This window comes from Notamacropus eugenii, chromosome 2, assembly GCF_028372415.1.
Source record: "Notamacropus eugenii isolate mMacEug1 chromosome 2, mMacEug1.pri_v2, whole genome shotgun sequence".
In the NCBI taxonomy this organism is placed as follows: Eukaryota; Metazoa; Chordata; class Mammalia; order Diprotodontia; family Macropodidae; genus Notamacropus; species Notamacropus eugenii.
The window spans coordinates 217,710,018-217,732,713 of NC_092873.1; the positions used below are offsets into that span (position 1 = coordinate 217,710,018).

The 22,696-nt window shown below is 35.7% G+C and overlaps 1 protein-coding gene across 3 annotated transcripts in view; it reads right to left on the minus strand.

The window, feature by feature from the left end:
* The window catches only part of STX7 (syntaxin 7), a 59,271-nt gene that overhangs the window by 18,867 nt on the left and 17,708 nt on the right, over positions 1 to 22,696 (minus strand). For all 3 annotated transcript variants that reach the window (XM_072643353.1, XM_072643352.1, XM_072643351.1), the window contains one exon: positions 5,189 to 5,258. In XM_072643353.1, the coding sequence (XP_072499454.1) occupies positions 5,189 to 5,258 (70 nt within the window). The remainder of the gene's footprint in view (positions 1 to 5,188; positions 5,259 to 22,696) is intronic.

Sequence of the window (22,696 nt, forward strand, 5' to 3'; positions counted from 1 at the left end):
GCAATAGTCTAGAAGAGAAGTGAAGAAAGCCAAAATCAATGTGACAGCTGTGTGAGTAGAGAAAGGGGGTAGATGTAACAGATAGTGTGGAACTAGAAATGGAAAGATTTAGCTGCTGATTAGATAGACAGGGTGAGGGAGAGGGAGGGGTTGCCCATAATGCCAAATCTGAAAACCTGCAAGAATGGATACAAACAGGGAAGTTTAGGAGGGTGGGTTTAACTAGGTAACTAGAGCTCATCAAGGGGAATCTAAGTCTGTCTCAGTCTTTATCAGCCCTTTTTGTTCTGTCATTTTCTGTGAAAAGATTTTTTTTTTTTTTTGGCAAAGAAACTAGGTGGCACAGCATATAGAGTGACGGACCTGGAGTCAGGAAGATCTAAATTCAAATCTGGCCTCAGACACTTAGAGCCATGGGGTCATTTAACCTGTCTGTGCCTCAGTTTCCTCATCCCTAAAATGGAAATAATAATAGCATTTTTCTTCCAGGGCTGAAGATTAATTGAGTTAATAAATGGATAATGCTTTGTGAAGTTTAAAGAGGCACACACACATATATATGCATATATGTACATATGTATATATGTTATATATAAACATATACATACATACATATACATTATATATAGCTAGCCAGAGCAGAAATGAACAAAATATGACTTGAGCAGCTCTTCCTTCTCTTAGTCACTTGTTATTGATATATTCACTTTTAACAGTGGTTCCATCTTCTCTTTCACTCTTTTGTTTTCCCCAAAATAACTTTTTAAAAATACCTTTTGGTCCTTAGGTTTCCTTGCCAGCTCATTCTTGGCTTCGCTAAACCTGTTACTATTATCGTAGGACCAATGCACTCTTTTGAGACCACCTTCCGTTAACTGCTATTGCTTCTATCTTCTGAGTATGTCCTTAAAAATGATCTAAGATGATTGAAGATTTCTCAGTTAATCGTCACCAATCTCTTTAGACTTGTTTTCTTTTTTCTTCTCTTTGCGTCTTCCTCATTCTTGAGAGTTTCTCATTCTTCCCAGCCTAACATCCCTGTCAAAAATTCAGCACAAGGTCCCTACCTTTTCTCTATTTCAACATTTTGAAACCTAATCTCCCATAATCTAGGGTGCACAAAACTATATCTGTTAATATTACATCTATACATATTCTTTCTCTGGCACAAATTCTAATGTGGAATGGTCTCTTTCCTCACCCATGTTATCAGTAACATCATCTTCCAAAATTATTTCCTCCTTGTTGAGAATCAAACCCAGAATAAAATTACTCCTAGTAGATACGTCTTTTATCTTTTGAGGGATAAAAGAATCATTAAGGAAAGGAAAGCAATTATTAGCTATTCTGTTGTTGGTAATGAGAGTTTCGATAAATGTAGAGGTAACTGAAGTCCACTATCACTATATGTCATACCTCTCTGTTGGGCTTGTGATTTCATCTTTTTTTTTTCTGTCAAGATATATCTGCCTACAGACAAATATGAGTTCATATGATTTTATTAAATTTCTTGGTATTTTACTTCTGTGAATTTCTGGAAATCACTAATGGAATTCTCTCTGTAGTTTTCTCCTTCATCTTCCTTTTTTCAGTTTAGAAACTTTCTGATTAAATTTCAAGGCCCCAGGGTAAAAATTCTTGGGAAAGGTTTCCACTCATTGCCACATGCATAACTAAACACAAGACAGGTGACCGATGAGTTGCTACATGAAAATGTTAATCAACTTGCTGAAGTTTTGTCAGCATTTCCTAATCATGCTAAGAAAGTCCAATGGGGAAAAAAAGATGAAAGATTGCTTAAACAACTTCTAAGAAGCATAGAATCAAATATTTCTTGTCACTTAAATACATTTTACTTGTGTGGTATTCCAGCACCTTACAACTTAGATGGTGGATTTTTTTTTTTTGATTCAGCCCCAAATACTACTTTAGACAGTAGATGTGAATGCATTTTTAATAAGTTGGAATATATGTTGAATGTGAGTAATCCTAAGAGAACTGCTGGCTTATATATTAGTGTTTTCAACAGAATTAACTGAATGAAGAACAGTAATTTTCTGATTTGAGATAGAGCACAGGGAATTTACTTTGTACCTACTCATATGTAATTGGTATCTCCTACATTAGAATGATAGTTCTTTATAGGTAGGGATTATTTCATTCATTCCCTTTTTATCCCTAGTGCCTGACACAGTTCTAGACACTATTCATATTAAAATTCCTGATAAAACTGAAAAATTACAAGAAAAATGTCTTTCTCTGGTGATAGTGACAGGATATAATTGGTTTTGGAGCTGGAAGACTGGTCACAATCTTGGTTTTGCTACCTTCCCTTTGTTACCTTGACAAGGAATTGGATCTTGCTCAGCTCCCTCATCTGTAAAATGAAGGGGCTTGCCTGAAGGAGCTATATACATCCCTTCCTTCTTTAAACCTGCATACAATAGATTCATAGATATGAATCGAAAGGAAGTGGTAAAGTCTAATCTTGATTGAAATCTGACTTCATCTTTCAACTTTTAGAAGTCATAAAATTATAAAATCCTGTAATTTATTAAAGTTCAATTCTAAACATTTAAGACTTCAATTTCTTATTAGCTTCATTGAAATAGCTTTAAACATAAAATGCATCACTCCCATTAAATTTTACTTTGTTTTCATGTTGTTCAGTTATTTCAGTTGTGACTCTTTGTGACCCCACTTGAGGTTTTCTTGGCAAAGATATTGGAGTGGTTTGCTATTTCCTTCTCCAGATCATTTTACGTATAAGGAAACCAAGGCAAAGAGGGTTAAGTGACTTGCCCAGGGTCACACAGCTAGTAAGTATCAGAGGCTAGATTTGAACTTCGGTCCTCCTGACTCCAGGCCCAGTGCTTCATCCACTGTGCCACCTAGCTGCTCTTTGTTTTCGTAAGCTTTCCCCTAAAACTGCAAATTCAAACTTTCCTTACACTCTTTCTTTTCTATTGCCTCCACCTCCACCTCTTTGTGTCTACTCTGAATATATTTTGTATTTAATTTTCAACATACATGCTATTTTCCCTCAATAAAGTTTAAATTTCTTTTGGATGGGAATTCTTTTTTTTTTTTTAATAGTGATTCCAGCACCTAATATGGTGCCTGGCACAGTTACCTCTTACTACATATTTAAGATGATAGTATCAAAATAGGTGACAGTCAAATTGTCAAGTCACACTTGGCCCTACTGCTTGTCCTCTTCTTTTTCTCTGCCTTATAGGTTTTACTTCTTGATTTGAATATTGGCTAGGAAATGCAAAATTTATTTACTTGAGATCTTCATTCCTCTGAAAAATCATTTCTAAAATTATCTGAACTTTATAAAATCTTATTAGAATCATAGAACACTGGATTTGGGAGAGAACATTAGAGGTTTAGAGCTGAGGCCCTGAGTAGGGAAGTGATTTATCCATGGGAGTTAAGAAGAAAGAAAAGGAACAAGTATCTTGACTCCCAGACTTGGACCCCACCTATCAATCAATGAATAAATATTTGTTAAGTGCCTAGTATGTGCCCACTGGGAACAAAATTACAATGAAGGACACAATCTCTACTCATAAGGACCTTACATTTGTTGAAAAATTAAGGTAAAATGAGGCAATAAAGTTGAGAGCATGTTCATTTTATTGGTGAGACCAGTAGCCAACAAGAAAATGATCTTGGACTCCAAGCCAAGACCACAAGATGGGGCTTACTAGCCTTCACATAGTTTTTTAAAACACACGAGAACAAAGAACAGGAAGCTACAGAAGGAAAACAATATGATTGGTTACAAAGTCTGAAGTGCCAGAGATGATGGGAAACAATATGATTGGATGGCAATCTGGAATGCAGGGCTAGCAATAATGCTTCCTTCCATCTTGTTGTTATGGAAAGCTCACTGGTGGTGTCCACCTGCATGGTTAGTGTCCTAGTGATAACAGATCACACTTTCTTGAAGGACAGCCAGTGTTGCAGAGATAGTATATCAGACTCCTTGGCATCCACTTGTACCCTTCAAGGATAACAGATTTCTTTTAGTTGTACAAGGGCAGCTAGTGGTACAGAGATAAAGGTTTTCTTTCCGTTAAAAAGATTTATAGGAAAACAACTTTTAAAACTTAATGCAGAAGAGGAAAACTGAACTTCTGGACTCATGAATTTCTGAACTTAACTCAGAGACAAAGAAACATGTCTCAGGTAGTTACAGAATAGAGCCAATTACAGAATGGAATCAAATATCAAATCAATGTTTGTTTTTCTCACAATTTAATATAGAAGATAATAAGTATGTATTATACGGAATGAATCCCCCATTATCTCAAATAGTTTTCTATATTCCATATATAGAATATATATATTTCTATATATACAGTCTCTTGAACACACTAATAATACTAAACCAGAAGTTTTCTTAGGATTATTCACATTTAATATGTTTCCAACTAATTAAAAATTTGGTGACTTATAGCATCAAAAGCAACATTGGGGCAGAACAAACCCCCACCATGTAGTTGTAAGGTGATGTACTATCACAATAATAAAATGTATGAAGGTGGCAAGAAACATTTGAGGGTGTAATTAGTGGCATGGCCACGAGCTGCCCCTTACCCCTCTCTGGGCATGAAGAGGGTAGGAAAAAGGAGTCATTTATTCCCATTATCCACTGAATGCTGCCATGTGACCTTTAGATCTTTTCACAGAATCTAATTTCTACCCATCAAATCCATAGCAGCCTACATAAAGAAAGAGCCCTTTGGCCCCTTCAGGCATAATGGCCTTCTCTGGAACCTACCAGAAGTCTTCTAGATAGTTTTTCAGAGAAGTCCCAGAACTAGATGAGAACTTGCCCTTGAGGTGACCCAAGAAGCCTGTGGTCCTACTCTAAGAGCCTGAAACCAACTGTTTCAAAAGTAAAGGTCCGCTAAGGTCCATGGGTATCACAATCATTTGTTACAACAGCTTATCCTAAAACATTTCCCAAATATAAACTTTGCAATCAATTTTGGAATGATGTGGTTTTTTTTTTTTTATAAAAGAGCAATAATGGATTTTAATGGAAAAGCTTGCATTTCATTTCATACATACTTCTCTTTAAACTAAGCCCTAAATAGCATATACTGCAAATAACACACTATATTGCAAAAAGACAAGGATATTCTTTGGTTGTTGGGGAAAAAAAAACACTTACAGTTGTTGTCTTAATTCAGGTGAGTCTTGAGGTGTTCCAAGTTGATTCAAAGATCTTTGTATTTCTGCAGCTAATAGAAAGAATGAGGAAAAAAAGATCCAAGTCAATAAATTATTTTGTGAAGAATGTTGCTTTATTGTATCAATAAAAAGTTTTTTGTATAATCAAAATGACACAATGAGCCATGAAATAGGGAATATAGTGATATAGTCACTCAAAAAATGTAGAAAGTCCATTTTGTACTAGGAATTCTCTTTCAGTGAGGTCTCCATTTCACAAATAGTCCAGTTGCTGCTTAAAAAATGTTATTTCAAATTCACCTGAATCAAAACTATTTTTATTAGTATTTTTAATACATGTAAATTTAGCTATGAACTAAATCTCAGCAGGTAGGTTTTATGTCTGAATTATTACTCAGAACTAATTTTCCATTAATTCTAGAGCTGTAAGCAATTTTGGAATTTATGGAGATCAATCTCCTATTCAACTTCCTATCTAGTACCTCTACCTATCACCTTGATTCCATTTTCTTCTACCTTTCGGGGACTTAGTTATAATACACACACACACACACACACACACACACACACACACACACAACCCCCTTCACTCTCAATTTACATTGTTTCCTTCAAGAACTTTCTTCAATCATACTTCAATCAATTGGCTGCCCCAACTTTTTCCTTCTATTTGATGCTTCCATATCCATGCCATTTATTGAACAGTTTGACTTTCAGTCTCCTCCCCCATTTTACTGAACCTATTTTCTCAAAGATCACCAATGATTTCGTTATGAGTAAATCAAAGATCTTTTCATATTGACTTCTCCTGCATTATTAGATACTACTGAACATTTTCCTCAATGACCTTATCTCATTCTGCTGTCCCCAATAACCTCTTTTTTGTTTCTCTTGTTCATTGGTTCTTCTTCCTGATTCCCTAAGTCAGATGTTCAAGGCTCTATTCGGAGTCTTTCCTCTTCTCTACCCTCTGCTTTTTTTTTTTTTTTTTGGCAATCTTATTCACTAACTGCTTTAATCACTAGCAGTGCCTCAATTTTCACATTTACTTATTATGCAGATCTAACTGTTAAAAAAGTTTGTTTTTTTCCCCTTTCTTCAAGTCTAAATCTGTCTTTCTGGAGAAAGAATGAATCCTCTTGCATCAAACAGAACGAACCCAATCCTTTTAATGCACGATGGTCCTTCAGCTACTTAAAAATACATATCATCCTGGTTCTACCATTTACCTGATATGTGACCTGGACTTAACCTCTCTAAGCTGAAATTTCTACATCCACAAACAAAGCGATATGGTAGAGCAGAAAAATCACTGGATCAGCAGTTGTAGGTTCAAATCCCAGCACTTCCACTTATTAGATATTTGACCTTGGGCAAGTCACCACTATCCCTTCACCTTCTCCTTCTGATTTTGTCCTAGGTAAAAATATTCCTAGTTACTGCTCCAATGCCCTAATACTTCACTCAGTTATCAGCAGATTAACTGAGATTCTAATACTTTACAAATAATGACCAAAAGACAAGGAAAGCAGATCCTATTCTTCCCAAACTGCCTCATTTCTATCACAGCTGGATGTCATTGCCCTATTTTTGTGTTAGTCATTTCATTTGTGTACTTTGTGACCCTATTTGGAGTTTTCTTGGCAAAGATACTGCAGTGGTTTGCCATTTCCTTCTCTAGAGCACTTGACAGATGAGGAAACTGAGGCAAACAGGGTTGAATGACTTGCCCAGGGTCACACAGCTAGTAAGTGTCTGAGACTGAATTTGAACTCAGCTCCTTCTGACTCCAAGCCTAGCATTGCCCTGCTCTATTTTAATTGTTTTTTAAATCCACCCAGCAGGTGGCAGAAGCTACACAAAACAGGCTCCAAAGCTTCCCCTGCTCTTCCATTTATTAGCTGTGTGACTAGTCCCTTAGCCTCAATATCTTCATCTCTAAAATGGGTACGATAATACTTGTGCTGCCTTGTAGGGCTGTTGGAGAATCATGTAAAAAATTGGGAGATGTAAATATATTCTATCACTTAGGGTTGGACAAGATAGATGAAATTCGATTCTGTCAATTTTGCTATTTTTTAGTGTCTCAGCTCATCTGTGTTATAAGGAAAGAATGAAAACTAATGGGTAAAAGATTTTCAGATCATTGTGGATTTAACTTCTTTGTTACACCTGTAATGGTGTAACAAATCTAAACATGGCAGATCAGAATTATGAAGGCTCAGAAACATTTCTTACAAACTTTCTTAATCTTTTTCATTTTTTTTTACTTAGAGTTTAAAAGAGACTGTTGGGCAATGATACAGAACTTATGGTAATGGTAAATTGGCATATGAATGTTTACAGTTGAGGCAAATAGTGCAAATCTTCCATAATTAATACCAAGATTATAAAATATGTAAATAGGTCAATCCTCCCAAAGTAGTTACAGGGTAGTATTTTGCTTTTGGTGCTTGTTTGCATTCTGTCTTACTATGAAAGTTAAACAGAATAAGAGAATTTAAGTTAAAAATAGCACTACCCCTAGGTACCCATAGCTCACAACAGCTTCATCAGAGAGTGTCAGCTCTCCAGTAAAGGGCAAGCCCTCCAGTTTTATATATGCATAAATAAAATATCAAATGGAAACAAGGTGTTAAACCCATCTTCAGAGTAGTGAGGTTTCACTCATTTCTAAGAGAAAAAAAATCCTGTATCCCCTTTTCCTTTGAAATGAGTGATTTATTCATAGGACTTAAATACTTTACAATTGTCATCATCTATTCATTTACTTATAGGATGGGGAAAGGGTGATATTCTAATTCCCAAGGCAATTCTGGAAATTTTTCTACAAATTACATTTCTTTATTGGCAAAAGAAGATGATGCAATGTGTTCCCTTTCCAAGCAAAGATTGAAAACTATGACTCCTGGCAGAAAACACAAACACACACACACATACACACACACACACACACACACACACACACATCTCACAGTAACTACTTCTATTTTGCTGGTTTCAAAAAAAAAAGTCAGACTGCTTTTTATAGCTGACTTTTCTTTCCCCTTCTGAACACAGGGAAGAATTTTCTATTTCTGATCTATTTTCACATTTTTAAAAATTAATTTATGTTTCGTTTTCAACAATCACTTCCATAACACCTTGAGTCCTAAATTTTCTCCCTTTCCCTCTTCTTCCTATTCCCCAAGATAGTGTGCAATCTGACGTCAGTTCTACATATATATTCATATTAAATACATTTTCACATTAGTCATGTTATAAAGAAGACTTACAATCAATGGGAGAAACCACAAAAAGGAAGAAACAAAATGAAATAACAACAAAAAAGAGAGCAAATAGTGTGCCTCCACCTGCATTCAGACTCTAAAGTTCTTTCTCTGGATGTGGACACTATTTTCCATCGTGAGTCTTTTGGAGCTGTCTTAGAGCCTCACTTGCTGAGAAAGAGCTAAGTCTATCAAAATAAGTTACTGCATATTGTGGCTGTTTCTGTGCATATTGTTCTCCTGGCTCTGCTCACTTCACTTAGCATCATTGATATAAGTCTTTCTAGGTTTTTCTGAAGTCTGCCTCTTCATCATTTCTTGTAACACAACAGTATTCCACTGCATTCATATATCACAACTTGTTCAGCCATTCTCCAAATGAAAGGCATTCCCTCAATTTCCAGTTCTTTCCCACCACAAAAAGAGATGCTATGAAGATTTTTGTATATGTTGGTCCTTTCCCCATTTTTATGATCTCTTTGGGAGACAGACCTGGAAGTAGCAGTGCTAGATCAAATGTTGTGCACAGTTTTATAGCCCTTTGGACATAGTTTCAAACTGCTCTCCAGAATGGTTGGATCAGTTCACAACTCCACTAATAATACATCAGTGTTCCAATTTTCCCACATCTTCTCCAACATTTATCATTTTCCTGTTTTGTCATGTTAGCCAATCTGATAGGTGTGAGGTGGTACCTCAGAGTCGTTTTGATTTGCATCTCTTTAATCAGTAGTGATTTAAAGCATTTTTTCATATGACTATAGATAGCTTTAATTTCTTCATCTGAAAACTGCCTGTTCATATCCTTTGCCCATTTATCAACTGGGGAATGACTTGAATTCTTATAAATTTGACTCAGTTCTTTATGTATTTTAGAAATGAGGCCTTTATCACAGACACTGGCTGTAAAAATTGTTTCCCAACTTTCTGCTTCTCTTCTAATCCTAGTTGCATTGGCTTTGTGCAAAAACTTTTCGATTTAATGTAATCAAAGTTATTAGTTTTTCATTTCATAATGTTCACAGATCTGACAGGTAGGCTATTCCTTGCTCTCTCCGTTTGCTTATAGTGTCAGTCTTTATATCTAAATCACATACCCACCTCTTTTCCCATTAAGGATATTTCCTTATGATTCTAATATATTTTCCATTTTCTGAAATATTGGAACTCTATTATGCAAAAAGGTACCTTGTCACATATAATTCGGGGTCATCCTTGTACTATATAGATACCATTCCATACTATTCCAAGATTCTAAAAATTGTATGAATTAGTCTTTCATCCCAACATTATTCTTTTTCTTCCTGGAGTGCTAGCTTATAAGATGGTCATTACCCATAGAAGAGATAAAGACTGTATATAATTCCTTTCCAGAAAAAAGGGTGAAAACAATAAAGGCTAATACTTACACAGTACCTCAAAGTTTGCAAAGCATGCAACAGAACTACTTTAAAAGGATGGATGTTTCCTTTGCCACCTCAACATTTACTTGTTCCTTCTTGTTAACCCAAAAATAAAGAGTTCTGTGGCAGTACATTGATTAAATCAATTCAACATTTATTAAATGGCTACTAGGGCAGCTAGGTGGTAGAGTGGATAGAGAGCTGGGATTGGCATCAGAAAGACTCATCTTGACCATAAAAAGCTACTACAGTGGTAGAGAGCACCTGCTTCTGACACAGACTGTATTACCTGGACAAATCACTTAACCTCCAAGTACGCCAGATAATTAACTCTTTAAGCTTATAAGGTAAAGAATACTTGCAGATATGCTTTGGTTAAAATAAACTTCCTAACCTGAAGTTGCCCATACTGATGAAATTACAAGTCCAGGAAAAATAAACAGAAAATTACAAATAAACATATTATAATAAAGAATGCAGAAATAATTCAATAATTGTTATGGATGAGTGATCTATAAATATATTTTATAGATACAATTATAATTGTTATAAACAATTTATAATCGTAAAAATACAAATAAATAGAATTTAGTAAGACCACTTAGTAGTAAAAATTTGCCACAGATCACCACTTGACAATAGATTGGTAGTTGAAAGAGTTGGTCTATGGAAAGAAAACTGAAATTGGAATCAGAGGATGGTTCAAGATGCAGTTCTGACACTTACTAGCCATATAAGAAGGAGAAAGGTATGATCTCTCTAAACCCTGGCTTATTCATCTAAAAAATGGAGATAACAGCATTTGCACTACTTACATCACAAGATTACTGTGAAAAAGGTATTTTGTAAACTGTCAAGTACTATGCAAACATAAGAAATTACTACTTACATATTATGAATTCCAGAACAGATTTATTTAAAAAGTATTAGTGAAAATTCTAATGAAATCTAAGAAAATTCAAATTTGCAAATAAAAAATTCTGTTTATTCATATGGCAACAAACAATTTTGACCTGACAGGATTCACCACTGGATTCTTTTCATTAGCAAGCTCTTCAATGCATTTACGTAATCCTTCTCTATAAAAGTTAGTACAACAAATGTAATTTTTATAAACCACTATTTTATACCAGTTATATCATTACTTCCTTTTCATTAATAGGGATTTTAATAATTTGCTTTATAAATGCAATCACTGAAAGACCATTTTTATAATCACAAAGCAATTCTAGTGTTTGATACACGTTTTTTAAAGTCAACATCTGTATAACTGGCATGCTTAACCTGGGCTTCACACATCCCTAAATCATGTATCCCTATTCATGTAAAGATTTTTCAGGAATTGATGAATTTCAATCAGAAAAAAATACATCTTTGTTTCAATATAAGTATTCCTTTATTACTCTATGTATTTTATTTTAAATATTTAAACATAATATTCTGAGAATGGATCCATAGGCTTAATAAGACTGACAAGGTAGGCTAAGACCTCCAAAGAGGTTAAGAATCTGTTTTAAGATATAAATTTTGGTCTGACAAACTCAAATCCACATATCCAATAATTCATTAAAAAAATACTCTTCTGCTATCCTCTAATACTTTTACTGTTTTAGAGAAAATACTCTTCAACAAAGGAGAGCTACACGGCTTTATACTATTAGAGACAGATTAATACTTTTATGCGTGTCTTTGCTGCCACCTGGTGGCAAAACTAAAAGAAACATCATGCTAGCTGACAAAGGGACCGACCATTTGCTACTAATAAAACTTACAAAATCCCCCAACACTTATTCCTAAAGTACATAAAATCCCTGGGAGGTGCTGCCGTCGTTCTCACCAAGATCTTGCTGTAATATGCATTTTGCATTGTAATTGTAATACTGTACACCAAAATGGCATTAAGTTGTAGGGGAAGTAAACACCCCTTCCCTATAGTACCCTCCCTTTTGCACCTGAATATCAACCAGGTCAGCTCTGGTATTAAGCAGACACAATCAAACAGAACTTTGTTTTTAGAAAATTCCAAAAAAGTCTAACAAGATAAGAATAAAGTTTCTCCAAATACCTAGAAGGAGGCTATGCTAATTATCTTTATTCTCATATCTTGGAGATTTGTGAGGATCCACTGAGAAGATACAAGCAAAGGCCCTTGGTAAAAAGTATTGTAGAATTTTCAGTTATCAGCAATGCCCCTAGTCCAGAGGGAAGAGGGTTAGCCATCCTTTGATAAGATCTCTAGAAGCTTTCAGCCACTGGTAGACTAGCAATAGCACCAGGCTAGGAGTCGAAAGACCTAACTCTCACTATACTGATCCCCATTAAAAAATAACAATAACAACCTCATTTTTACTTCCAGTCAGCTCTCTAGAGCCAGGTAGGTGATTCAGTGGATAGAGTCCAGGGCCTGGAGTCAGGAAGACCTAAGTGCAAATTGAGCCTCAGACACTTACAAGCTGTGTGACTCTGGGCAAATCACTTAGTCTCTGTCTTCCTCAGTTTCTTCTACCATAAAATGGGTCCTGGCTCTCACTGATGAACTATATATTTTGAGCAAATCACCTGAGTTCTGTTTGTTTCTTCATCACGACCCACCTTCTGTTACCTCTCACAGTGTTATGAAGATCAAAGGAGATATATGTCCTTGAAACTACTTTTTAAAATACATAAAATAAGAAATAATAATATATATTAATAATACCTAGCATTTTATATGGCACCTACTATATTGTGCTAAGTGTTTTATAAATATTATCTTATCTCATTTGATCCTCACAACAATCATGAGAGATGGGTTGCTTTTATTATTCCCATTTTACAGTTTAGGAAACTGAAGCAAAAAGGAGTTAAGTGATCACTCTAAGGTCACGTAAGGTAACATAAGCTGAGACTTAAGGGCAATTAAGTAGCATAGTGGATAGAATGCTAGTCCTGGAGTAAGGAAGATCTGTGCTCAAATCTGGCCTCAGACACCAGCTGTGTAAGCCAGGGCAAGTCTTAACCTTGTTTGCCTCAGTTTCCTCATCAGTAAAACGAGCTGGAGAAGGAAGTGGCAAACCCCTCCAATATCTTTGCCAAGAAAACCCCAAATTAGGTCACAAAAAGCTGGACATGAATGAATAATAACAAGCTAAAATTTAAACTCAGGTCTTCTTTACTTCAGGCCTGGAGCTTGGTCCACTGTGCCACCTAGTTGCCTCAGAATACAAGTCATTCTCAACAGCGATTTTACTAATATTAAACTTCGTGAGCAAGACCTGAGGGCTTTATCTAAGAAGAAGGGAAAGGAATAAGCATTTGTAGAGTGTTTACCATGTGCCAGGCACTGCCTAAGGGCTTTAATATTAACTTGCTCATTTTATGCAAGAGTAAACTGAGGAAGACAGAGGTCAAGTGATTTGACCAGGATCACACAGCTACTATGCGTCTTGAGGCTGAATTTGAACTTAGGTCTTCCTGACTCCATGCCCAGGGCTCTATCCACTGAATCACTTACCTGCCCCTCTGGATAGCTGACTGGAAGTAAAAATGAGGCTGTTACTATTATTTTTGTTGGGAATTAATAGATATTAAGCCTATAACAACTTAAATAATATCAACATGGAAAGGCAACAAAATTCTGGTCAAATATAACATTAGTACTATGTTATCAAAGTTGAGGGGCATGTCCATCTTTTGTTGCTAACAATTAATTATACTTTTCCTGAAATGTATCCCATATAGGGGCTTGATAGAGTTACTTTCCCCTCACCTCAGCCTCATAGAATTTCTAGCTTCCTTGAAAGCACAGCTCTGGTGCCAGTTCCAACAAAGGGCCTATCTCCACTCCCTTCCATTCCCTTATTAGTACTCTCTCCCATTTGAAATTACTTTACATTGTTTTGTATTTACTGTCTTGTGATAGGTTGTATCCCCTGCTCCCCAGACCCTTAGAATGCAAATATCTTGAAGAAAGAAGTTACTTATATTGCATTTTTATCTCTCAGCACCTAGAATAGTAATAGGCATAGCAGGTGCTTAAAAAATATTTCAATTAAATTTGTTAAGTCCTATCTATTCTATAAAAACATGATGTATCAAGTTAAGAAAAGTAAATGAAGTTAGTATTTTAAAATTAAAAAAATATTCTGGGGATAAAATTAAATTAAGAATTAATTCACTTAAGAATTTAAGAGAAATTCATTCCATTTTGAAAAAAAAACTTTACAAAAGTGGAAAAACTTTTCAAGAACACAGGAGCATTTGTTGGAGTCTAAAAACTTGCTATTGAAACAATTGCAATTCCTTCAATACTATCTCTATCCCATGATCAGTCTTGTGACATTATCACAGAGCAACAACTTAGCATCTTTATATCTCAAAGAACTGGCCTGACTTGTTTAGTGATAAAAAAAGAAGCAAGCTTGAATATGAAGAGAGTGAAGACTTGTGAAATCCCAGCATTCCAATTCACTGAATTGCAGGTTCCCATCTAACATGCTAGACCTCAAAAGGAAACAAACATCTAGCTCTTTATAGAAATACAATACTCCTACCTGAGCCCTGCTTTCTTTTCCCACCACTCAAGCAATCTAAATTTTGTTACAGGCTTCCAATTTAAAGTGACTTGATTCCTTTTAGAAATTCAAGGTGAGGAAAGAGATTATGAAAAAGGAATTTTTTAAAGGTTTAAATTTGCTGTGTTACAAGAGGCAGTATGACATAGCTGATAGAGAGGTGGCCTCTCTGTGGAAGTGAAATATAAGGAATAAGCAATAAAACCCATGGAATGTCCATATATGCAAATGTACAAAACATAAGCAAGATGAACTAGTGATCAATATAAGGAAGAAAATATGACTTCATAGGTGTCACTGATCCTTTGTTTCTGAATAAATAAAATCTATGACAGGAGTATGATTCTAGGACTATATAATGTATTCAAAAATTAAAAAAATAACTAAGTGGCAGGGGGAATAAGGCAATCTAGAGTAGAGTTGTATATGAAGAAGGTTTAGGTATATGAAGAAAGTTTACTCATATAAGTCATCCAGGTAATCAAAATGGGGAAGCACAGAATAAAAGATTAGTAGGGAGAATTTAAGTAAAGATAAAAGGTGATGGTTGTCTAGTTGTTCAATCACATCCAACTCTTCATGGCCCCATTTGGGGTTTTCTGGGAAAATATATTGGAATGGTTTGCCATTTCCTTCTCCAGTGGATTAAGGCAAACACAAGTTAAGTGACTTGCCCAGGGTCACACAATTAGTAAGTGTCTGAGGCTGGACCTGAACCTAGTTCTTCCTGACTCCTGGCCCAATGCTCTAGTGATTAGCCACCTAGCTACCTCCTAGGCAGACGGGGTCACACAGCTAGTAAGTGTCTGAGGTCAAATTCAAATTCACCTGAGTCTCTATCCACTGAGCTATGTAGCTGCCCCAAGGGTGATAGTACAAAGCAATATGGTCATCAGATTGGGGGGGGAGGGGGCGGGCAGACATTTCCATTCATTCTCTCTCCTTCTTCCCATCCCTCCCTTTCTATATCACTGTCTGTCCCTCTGTCTTTCTACATCACTGTCTGTCTTTCTCCCTCCCTCACATTTTCCTTCCCTCTTGACAGAAGGATTCATCTCACAGTGGTGTCACCTTGGACATAAGCTGGGTAAAATCAATGCTATATAAGACCTTATTTAAGTTTTGAGTTCAATCACCACTCACCCTAAGATGAAGGGGATAATATAAGGAAGATTATGCCGCAGAGGGTTGAGGAAAACATACATGCACTCTACTATATCTTTAAAGTAAAGATTCCTTTACAAAAAACTTTCCAGTATTAAGTGATTAAAAGGAACTGGGGTGCTAGTCACTTGTCCCTAACAAATGGAGGTAGAGACTCATGCCTATGGCAGAGATACCCCAACATCTACTTACCTTACCCTAGAATTTTAAAGAGTAGATACTTGGCTCTGCAGGACAGATATAAAAGAAAAAAATCAAGAATGACTTCAAGTTTTTGAGACTACGGAGATAAAAGAAAAAGAAACAGTGATAACATTGACAAGAGGTTGTATTTTTAGAGTTTAGTATCTAAAGCTATAGTAAGACAAATGGTGAGCAAAGGATTAGGTGTGATTTTTTTGTTTCTTTGTTCATTTAAAGTGCCTGGTAACCTCTGAGACAGCAGCAGGAAAAGTGTCAGATCACAGAAGGGTTATCACCAATAGCGCTAAATAAATCAATGCTCCTATATAGCTGGTAGCCATGAAGCAATCTCAGTAGGCATAAACAAGAAAGAGGGCTGCATCAGCGAAAGAAAAGAATGAGAAAAGTTCCGATAAGAAATTTCAGGCTTCTAGCAAGTTTTAAAACAGGAGACGCCTGTCTGCCTCGAGGGACAGACTGAAGATGCTACTAATGGAAGGAATAAGCACTAATACCTCAATTGTGGAGACACTAATCCCTCTCAGAGAGCTATTCAGTCTCCCACATGGCAACAATGTCTCCTGGCTTTCTGTGGATTTCAATGCAATTTATGGATATCAGTATGGATCATTTTTACTGAATCACCATTTTTATGTCCACTATTGAGGCACATGATTACAACAGCCTGTTATAGCAAATCTAAACTCCCAAGCATGGCCACGTACTAATTATACACATCCCTTTTGCCTAAGTACTGTTCTTCAGTACTTTCTGCTTGTGCATCAGCACACTTAGTGCCCTCCATCCAGCTTCAGAGGCTTACCATACGCCATCCAGTTTGTTTAAAATGCCTTCCACAGCTTACAAAAATCTATGAGCTGGAAGGGACCTAAGAGTTCATCTGGTCCAACCTGTACCTGAACAAGAATACCATCTGTCACATCCCAATTAATCTCCCAAGGCTACAGATACCACTTTGGAATAGTTACAACTGGAAGTTCTCCATGGCCTTAAGCCTAAATCAATTGCTGTAACAACTCCTACCTTCTGGTCTCTCAATTTTGCTCCCTGAAACCAAGCATAACAAGTGTAGTCCCTCCTCCACAAAGCAAGCTGTCATCATCCTCATGAGGCAGTATGTGGCTGTGGAAATACTGCCAGCCTGGGAACCAAAGCACCTGGGTTCAAATCCCATCTCTACATTTTGTTAGCTATGTGACCCTGGACAAAGTTTTTAACCTTTTGGGGTTTCAGTTTCTTCATCTATGAAACTGGGAGGCTTAGACTACACAGCCTCTAAGGTCCTTTCCAGTTCTGAATTAATGATGCAAAGACTCCGTGATACTGCTTTGTGACATTTAATCTCTATTTTGTATGAAAGCTTCCTGAGTTGTTTAAAACTCAGACATTTGCTTATAGATTCACAGAGCACTTACACATGGAGTTACAATTTAGATTTACTAATATGATCAAAATTCAGATAATTTTTAAAAGTTTCTCTACCTAGTGACTGATAAACCTAGATAAATGTATTTTTTAAATTCCATGATACATGATCAAGTCAATCACAGGACAAAGGAAGTTCTCTACTAATTCATTAGAACAATGCTTCCCAAACTTTCTTCTATAAAGCCTTTGTATTATTGAACAATAGTAGGAATTATATAATAACTAACATTTATATAGGGCTTTAAGATTTGCAAAGTATTTTGCATATTATCTCATTTGATCCTAATAATAACTTCCATAAGAGGCAAGAATTATTATTATCCCTATTTTTTCAGAAGAGGAAACTGAAGCTGACAGCTTAAATGATTGCACCAGGTTCACACAGGTAATAAATACTTAAGGCAGGATTCATACTCAGGTTTTCCTAACATCCAATCCAATACTCCATCCACTCTATCACCCAGGTATCTTTGAACAATGTGAATTATGGCTCCAGGAGAAAACTAGGCAAATGAAATCTCTCCTCTCTAAAATAATAAATGTAGAAATTATGTGTATATCACAGTGTTTACTGCATACACCATTTTTCTTCAGCATAAAAATAAACTTCCTTTCCTCTATATTGTTTCAAAATTTCTTCAATACCCCCTCTACTCCAAGGTACATTTCATACTCTTAAGACAAGTATCTGTAAGTCCTGTAAATATTTTTTCAAGTTGAAAAAAATGTTCCAGAGCCAAAATGGTTTGAGAAACAATAACCTAAATTTTCAAAGAAACAAAGTGGATAACTTGCCACAGTTGAAGGGTAAGACAAGAAAATAACTCTGAGGAGGTAGAGGTGATTTTGTTATTTTGTTTTTTCTTTGCTGTTGGGATGTTGTAAAATTTTTTTAAGTCTAAAATTAAATCAGTATGTAAAACTAGATTGAGGTACAATTAGACTTACTTCTCCCATCATTTTTTAAGAGGAAAAAGCCACTGTCATTCTGGAAATGTGTAATCAGATTGCCTTGCAAATCTAACATAGAAAGTATGTAACTGGCGTTTTAAATAAAAAACATCTCATTATCACAGTGAAATTAAAATTACATTAAAAACCAGCTCAAAATGTTGAGCTGTAAGCAATTTCTGAAGAACCTAAAGTATAAGGCACACTTACAGAAAATCACTCTTAAATACTCCATTTAAGACATCTGATGAAATATTCAATTTGCTAAAAAATCAGATCACCACTTTCCCTTTAAATTTTTCACAGAATTAAGATAAGAGCCATTGTTTTGAGGTGTATTACACTGATTAAAAGACACTGAACTAACTGAGCAAATGACAGGGAATCAGGATAATTGGAAGGCAAACCCTACTAGTACTCTCTCAGTATAAAATGAGCTCTTTAACCCATCATGAAATCTACAAACTGAATCTCATTATCAATTTGCAGTTGCATTTGAAATACAAAGAACAAATCAGATAAATAAAAATCATACATTTAATGTTAATGTATACCTCCCCATTAAATCTGAGTATTTTACATAAGTTAACATGTCGATATATCAATGAAACCTTGATCTCAATTCATCCATTCTAGTTCATGATTCTTATCTATGTCTTTCTACTAATCTTGGTTCTTGCTGAATCAATTCCCTAACCATTAGACAAAAATGCATACTGGAAACAGCAATCATTAAACTGATGGCTGTAGATGGTCTAAGAACCCAGTAGTTCTTAGCATCCTGTCCCTCATACTTTTTCAACAACACCATCATTACAAGAGTGCTAAGGAACCCCAAGACAATGAGAGCCATTTTTTATGTTACCTGTTTTATTCCCTCAACAAGTATTTAATAAGCACCTGCTGCATTTCAGATACTATGCCAGGTGTGAAGGATACAAAGTGAGAAATGAAACTGTCTCTGATCTCAAGGAGTTTACACCTTGGAGGAAGCAACATATACACACAAAAGCAAATATAGTTTGGTTTTAAATGTGATACAGAACAATTTGTATTTTATTCCAGAAGCATAAGGAAACTAACGGAAATTTTTGAACAAGGGAATGACTTGGTCAGACCTATGCTTCAGGCATGTAAATTTGGGGATTTCATTTTAACAGTTATGACTTGGAGAAGGGAGAAAATGGGGGAAAAAAACAATTAGGAAGCTCTTGCTATAGCCCAGGCACCAGGTAAAGAGGACAGGGAAGTACAGCAATGAATTTAGGTCATGGTGAGGGGGAAAGATTTTAAGAGTTACAAAGCGAATTCTTACAAAGAGAATTCTTACCCCATAGTTTCTCTTTTATCTGTCAAAGTGAAAAAGTTAGTGAAAAAATTAAATGCAGTTGTTCGAAATAATATGTCTGTTAAGATATGATTCAACCCAAACATACGATTGCTTATACTTCACTGCTTCACAAGAATAAGTTCTATTTTGTCTTCTGACAGAGAGGTGATGGACTCAGGATACAAAATGAAACAACATTTTTGGATTTCGCTAATGAGGGAATTAGTTTTGCTCATTATGAATATCTGTTATTTCATTATTATTGTCAATTCTGTAAAGCAATATGCATCTATATAATAAATGCCTCAGTTAAAAAAAATCAGTTTTTAGAGAAATTAAAAAACATCTAAGGTAAAACTCTCTTCTCTGAAAATTCAATAGCTTATGATAGTTAATATTCTTCTTCAACAGGATGGACTTTGGAATACTTTCTCCCTCCTCAAATTACTGCAGATTCATTAATTTTTGTATGTTGGGCTCTCTCTTCCAGCCAGTAGAATGAATGCTCCTTGAAGATGATGATTATTTTGTTTTCATCTCTATACTCCCAGCATAGTACCTTCAACATAGCAGACAATAAATATTTGTTGAATTGAATCACAGAATCTCAGAGCTGGAAGGCTTAGAAATTATTTAGCTCAACTCTTTCATTTAAGAAATAAGAACTCAAGGTTTCTTCATTGCCAAGGTTAAATGACTTTTAATAAGTGTTAAAATAACAAAGTTACTGAGAGGACTCAGGTTTAAATCTGGCCTTTGACTACTTGTGGGATGTTTAACAAATCAATATACCTCCCTGGGCCCCAGTTTTCTGGGGCTATAAAATAAGGGGCTATGACTAAATGGACTCCAAGGTTCTTTCCAGCTCTAAATTTGATCCTCTTTGATCCCAGGATTGAGATTCTGCCACCTTCTGGGTAGCAGAAGGGTGTTACTATTTGTCCTTTGTTCTCAAAGAAGACCAAGACATCAGGAAGGTGATGCCATAACTTGCAAGCGAATTGAATTTTAGGTGAGGGAGGGCTGTGCAAAGTAACCAGCTTCATGTTCTCCTCCAGAGCCATCAGAGTCCAGTGGCAAGATATAGATCAGGACAACTGGAGATGGCCCCCTACATCTCAAGTAGTTCACCCTTGTGGGAGACAAAGCCTATAAGGTTAGATTGAGACTATAATTTAAGGAGAAAATTGGGAAGAGGGAGTGATTTATATTATCTAGGTTAAGAAAATATTTTCATGCCTATCACTGATCTAAACCAGCACCTGTTATTTGAGCCAATGAAACTGTTTAATTACTGGACCTTGCCAAAAGAGATTTAAAAATCCAACCAGTATTTTCAGAAATAACATCCAAGGTAGGTTATTTGGAGAAAGTATAGCATACTTTTTCAAAATTCTTTATCTAACTACTTCTCTCCCATTTTTTACTACTGACCAACCCAAAGATAAACAACTCCACCTCTATTGTACATAAGCAGTTCCACCAACTTTTCAAGGAGAGAGGTGGAATGAGTTCAATTGTGTTTTTTTGTGTGGCTTTGTTTTGTCAATATTATGAGAATCTGGTGACCTGAGCTTCTTTTTGTGCAAAAATGGAGTAAAAGACATATTCCCTCTTCATATTGGAGTTTTTTATTTATATTGATAAAGAAAGGAAAAAAGAAAGAGAACAATCACAATTTCAAAGCAGCTTGATTAGTTTCTGAACTTACTTAGTAGTCTTATGGAGACAGTAGCTACATGTTAATCCATGTGCTAATCTTATTGTAAGGATGATATACATATTTTAATACATAGCAATATTGACTAGTATTTTAATGTTAAGTGGGCCTAGTCATCCTAACTAGTAGGCACATGGCAACTGGTCATCCTAATGTTGAAGATCATTTCAATTTGTTAGAGGCTCACAATCCACAAGAAAAAAAAAGTGAAAGGTAAAGCATAAGCTCAATGCTACTTAGAAATGTAGAGCCATTATTAACTTTCAGCCTTCCCAAGGTGACCAACCAAGAATTGTTTTTTAAAACACTAAAAATAGTTGAAGCCAACACTGTGATTACAAAGCAGAAGTGAAAAAGGAGGCTTGAAGAGATATGTTTCATCATTTGAAGTAAAGTGTTTTGTTTTTTTTTTTAAGAATTGCACTCTACAGCAATACCTTAATGGCTTTATTATGTGAAGCAGTAGAACATTATTAAGTTTCACAAGAGATGATCTCCAATATTCTACATGCTGAAATTCTTCTGCATATAGTCTATGTTATTCATTTTGTTCAGTTCATTTTTTTTCTCTTTCAGCACCCACCTCAATTCAGGAGAAGAAAGGAAGAAAGAAATAAAGAAACAAAAAAGGAAGAGAAGGAGGGAGGAAGGGAGGAAAGGAAAAAGGGGTAAGACAGAGAGAGTCTTATCTGCCTTTGGCTTTGTATACAAGTATTGTACGTTATTTCTTCAGGCTTCAGTGTCCAAGAAACCCAAATATCTAATATTCTTGGACAGAAGCTCTGCTGATTTATCTCCATGCAGCCTGACTACACTATCTACTTTTATATAAACCAGAGTGGACAGAAACTTGAGAAAAACTATACAGTTGTCATATGCCTACTAAAAAGGGTATGAAAAGTTAAATGGTCTAACTATAATATTTAAAATGACTAATTAGTTGGAGTTCATCAAAACTCTATATGATAATTAATTAAAGATTAGAAGGATTTCTGTCCCAAATGGGAGAATTAGGCAGGTTTGGCTCAAGGAAAAGCTTAATAACAATTCATTGGAATGAACCTCCTCAGGAAGGGGTAGGTTCCCCTCCACTGAGCCCCCTCAGGAGGCAGTGGATTCCCCTCCACTCGATGTCTACAAACAGAGACTGGATGACCATTTGGGGATATCATGGAAAGGTTTTCTGATCAGTCCAGGATGGACTAGATGGCTTTAGAAACCCCTTCCCATTCAAGTTCTTTGATTCACATCTCCTACTAAGAGTTCATTATAAGAATAAATAACATTCAAATGCTATTTTCTCTCCAACTGTCTTTTATAAGACTGTTAATTCACAAGGGCTCAGAAGATACTGATTTAGCTTGTGGAGGCATTTTAAAAGTTCTGAGGTTTTCATTATTCAAGCACAGAAAGTGCTATTAGGAACTTTTTTCCCCCAGAAAGTGAAGTGAAAGTTCACACTTCTG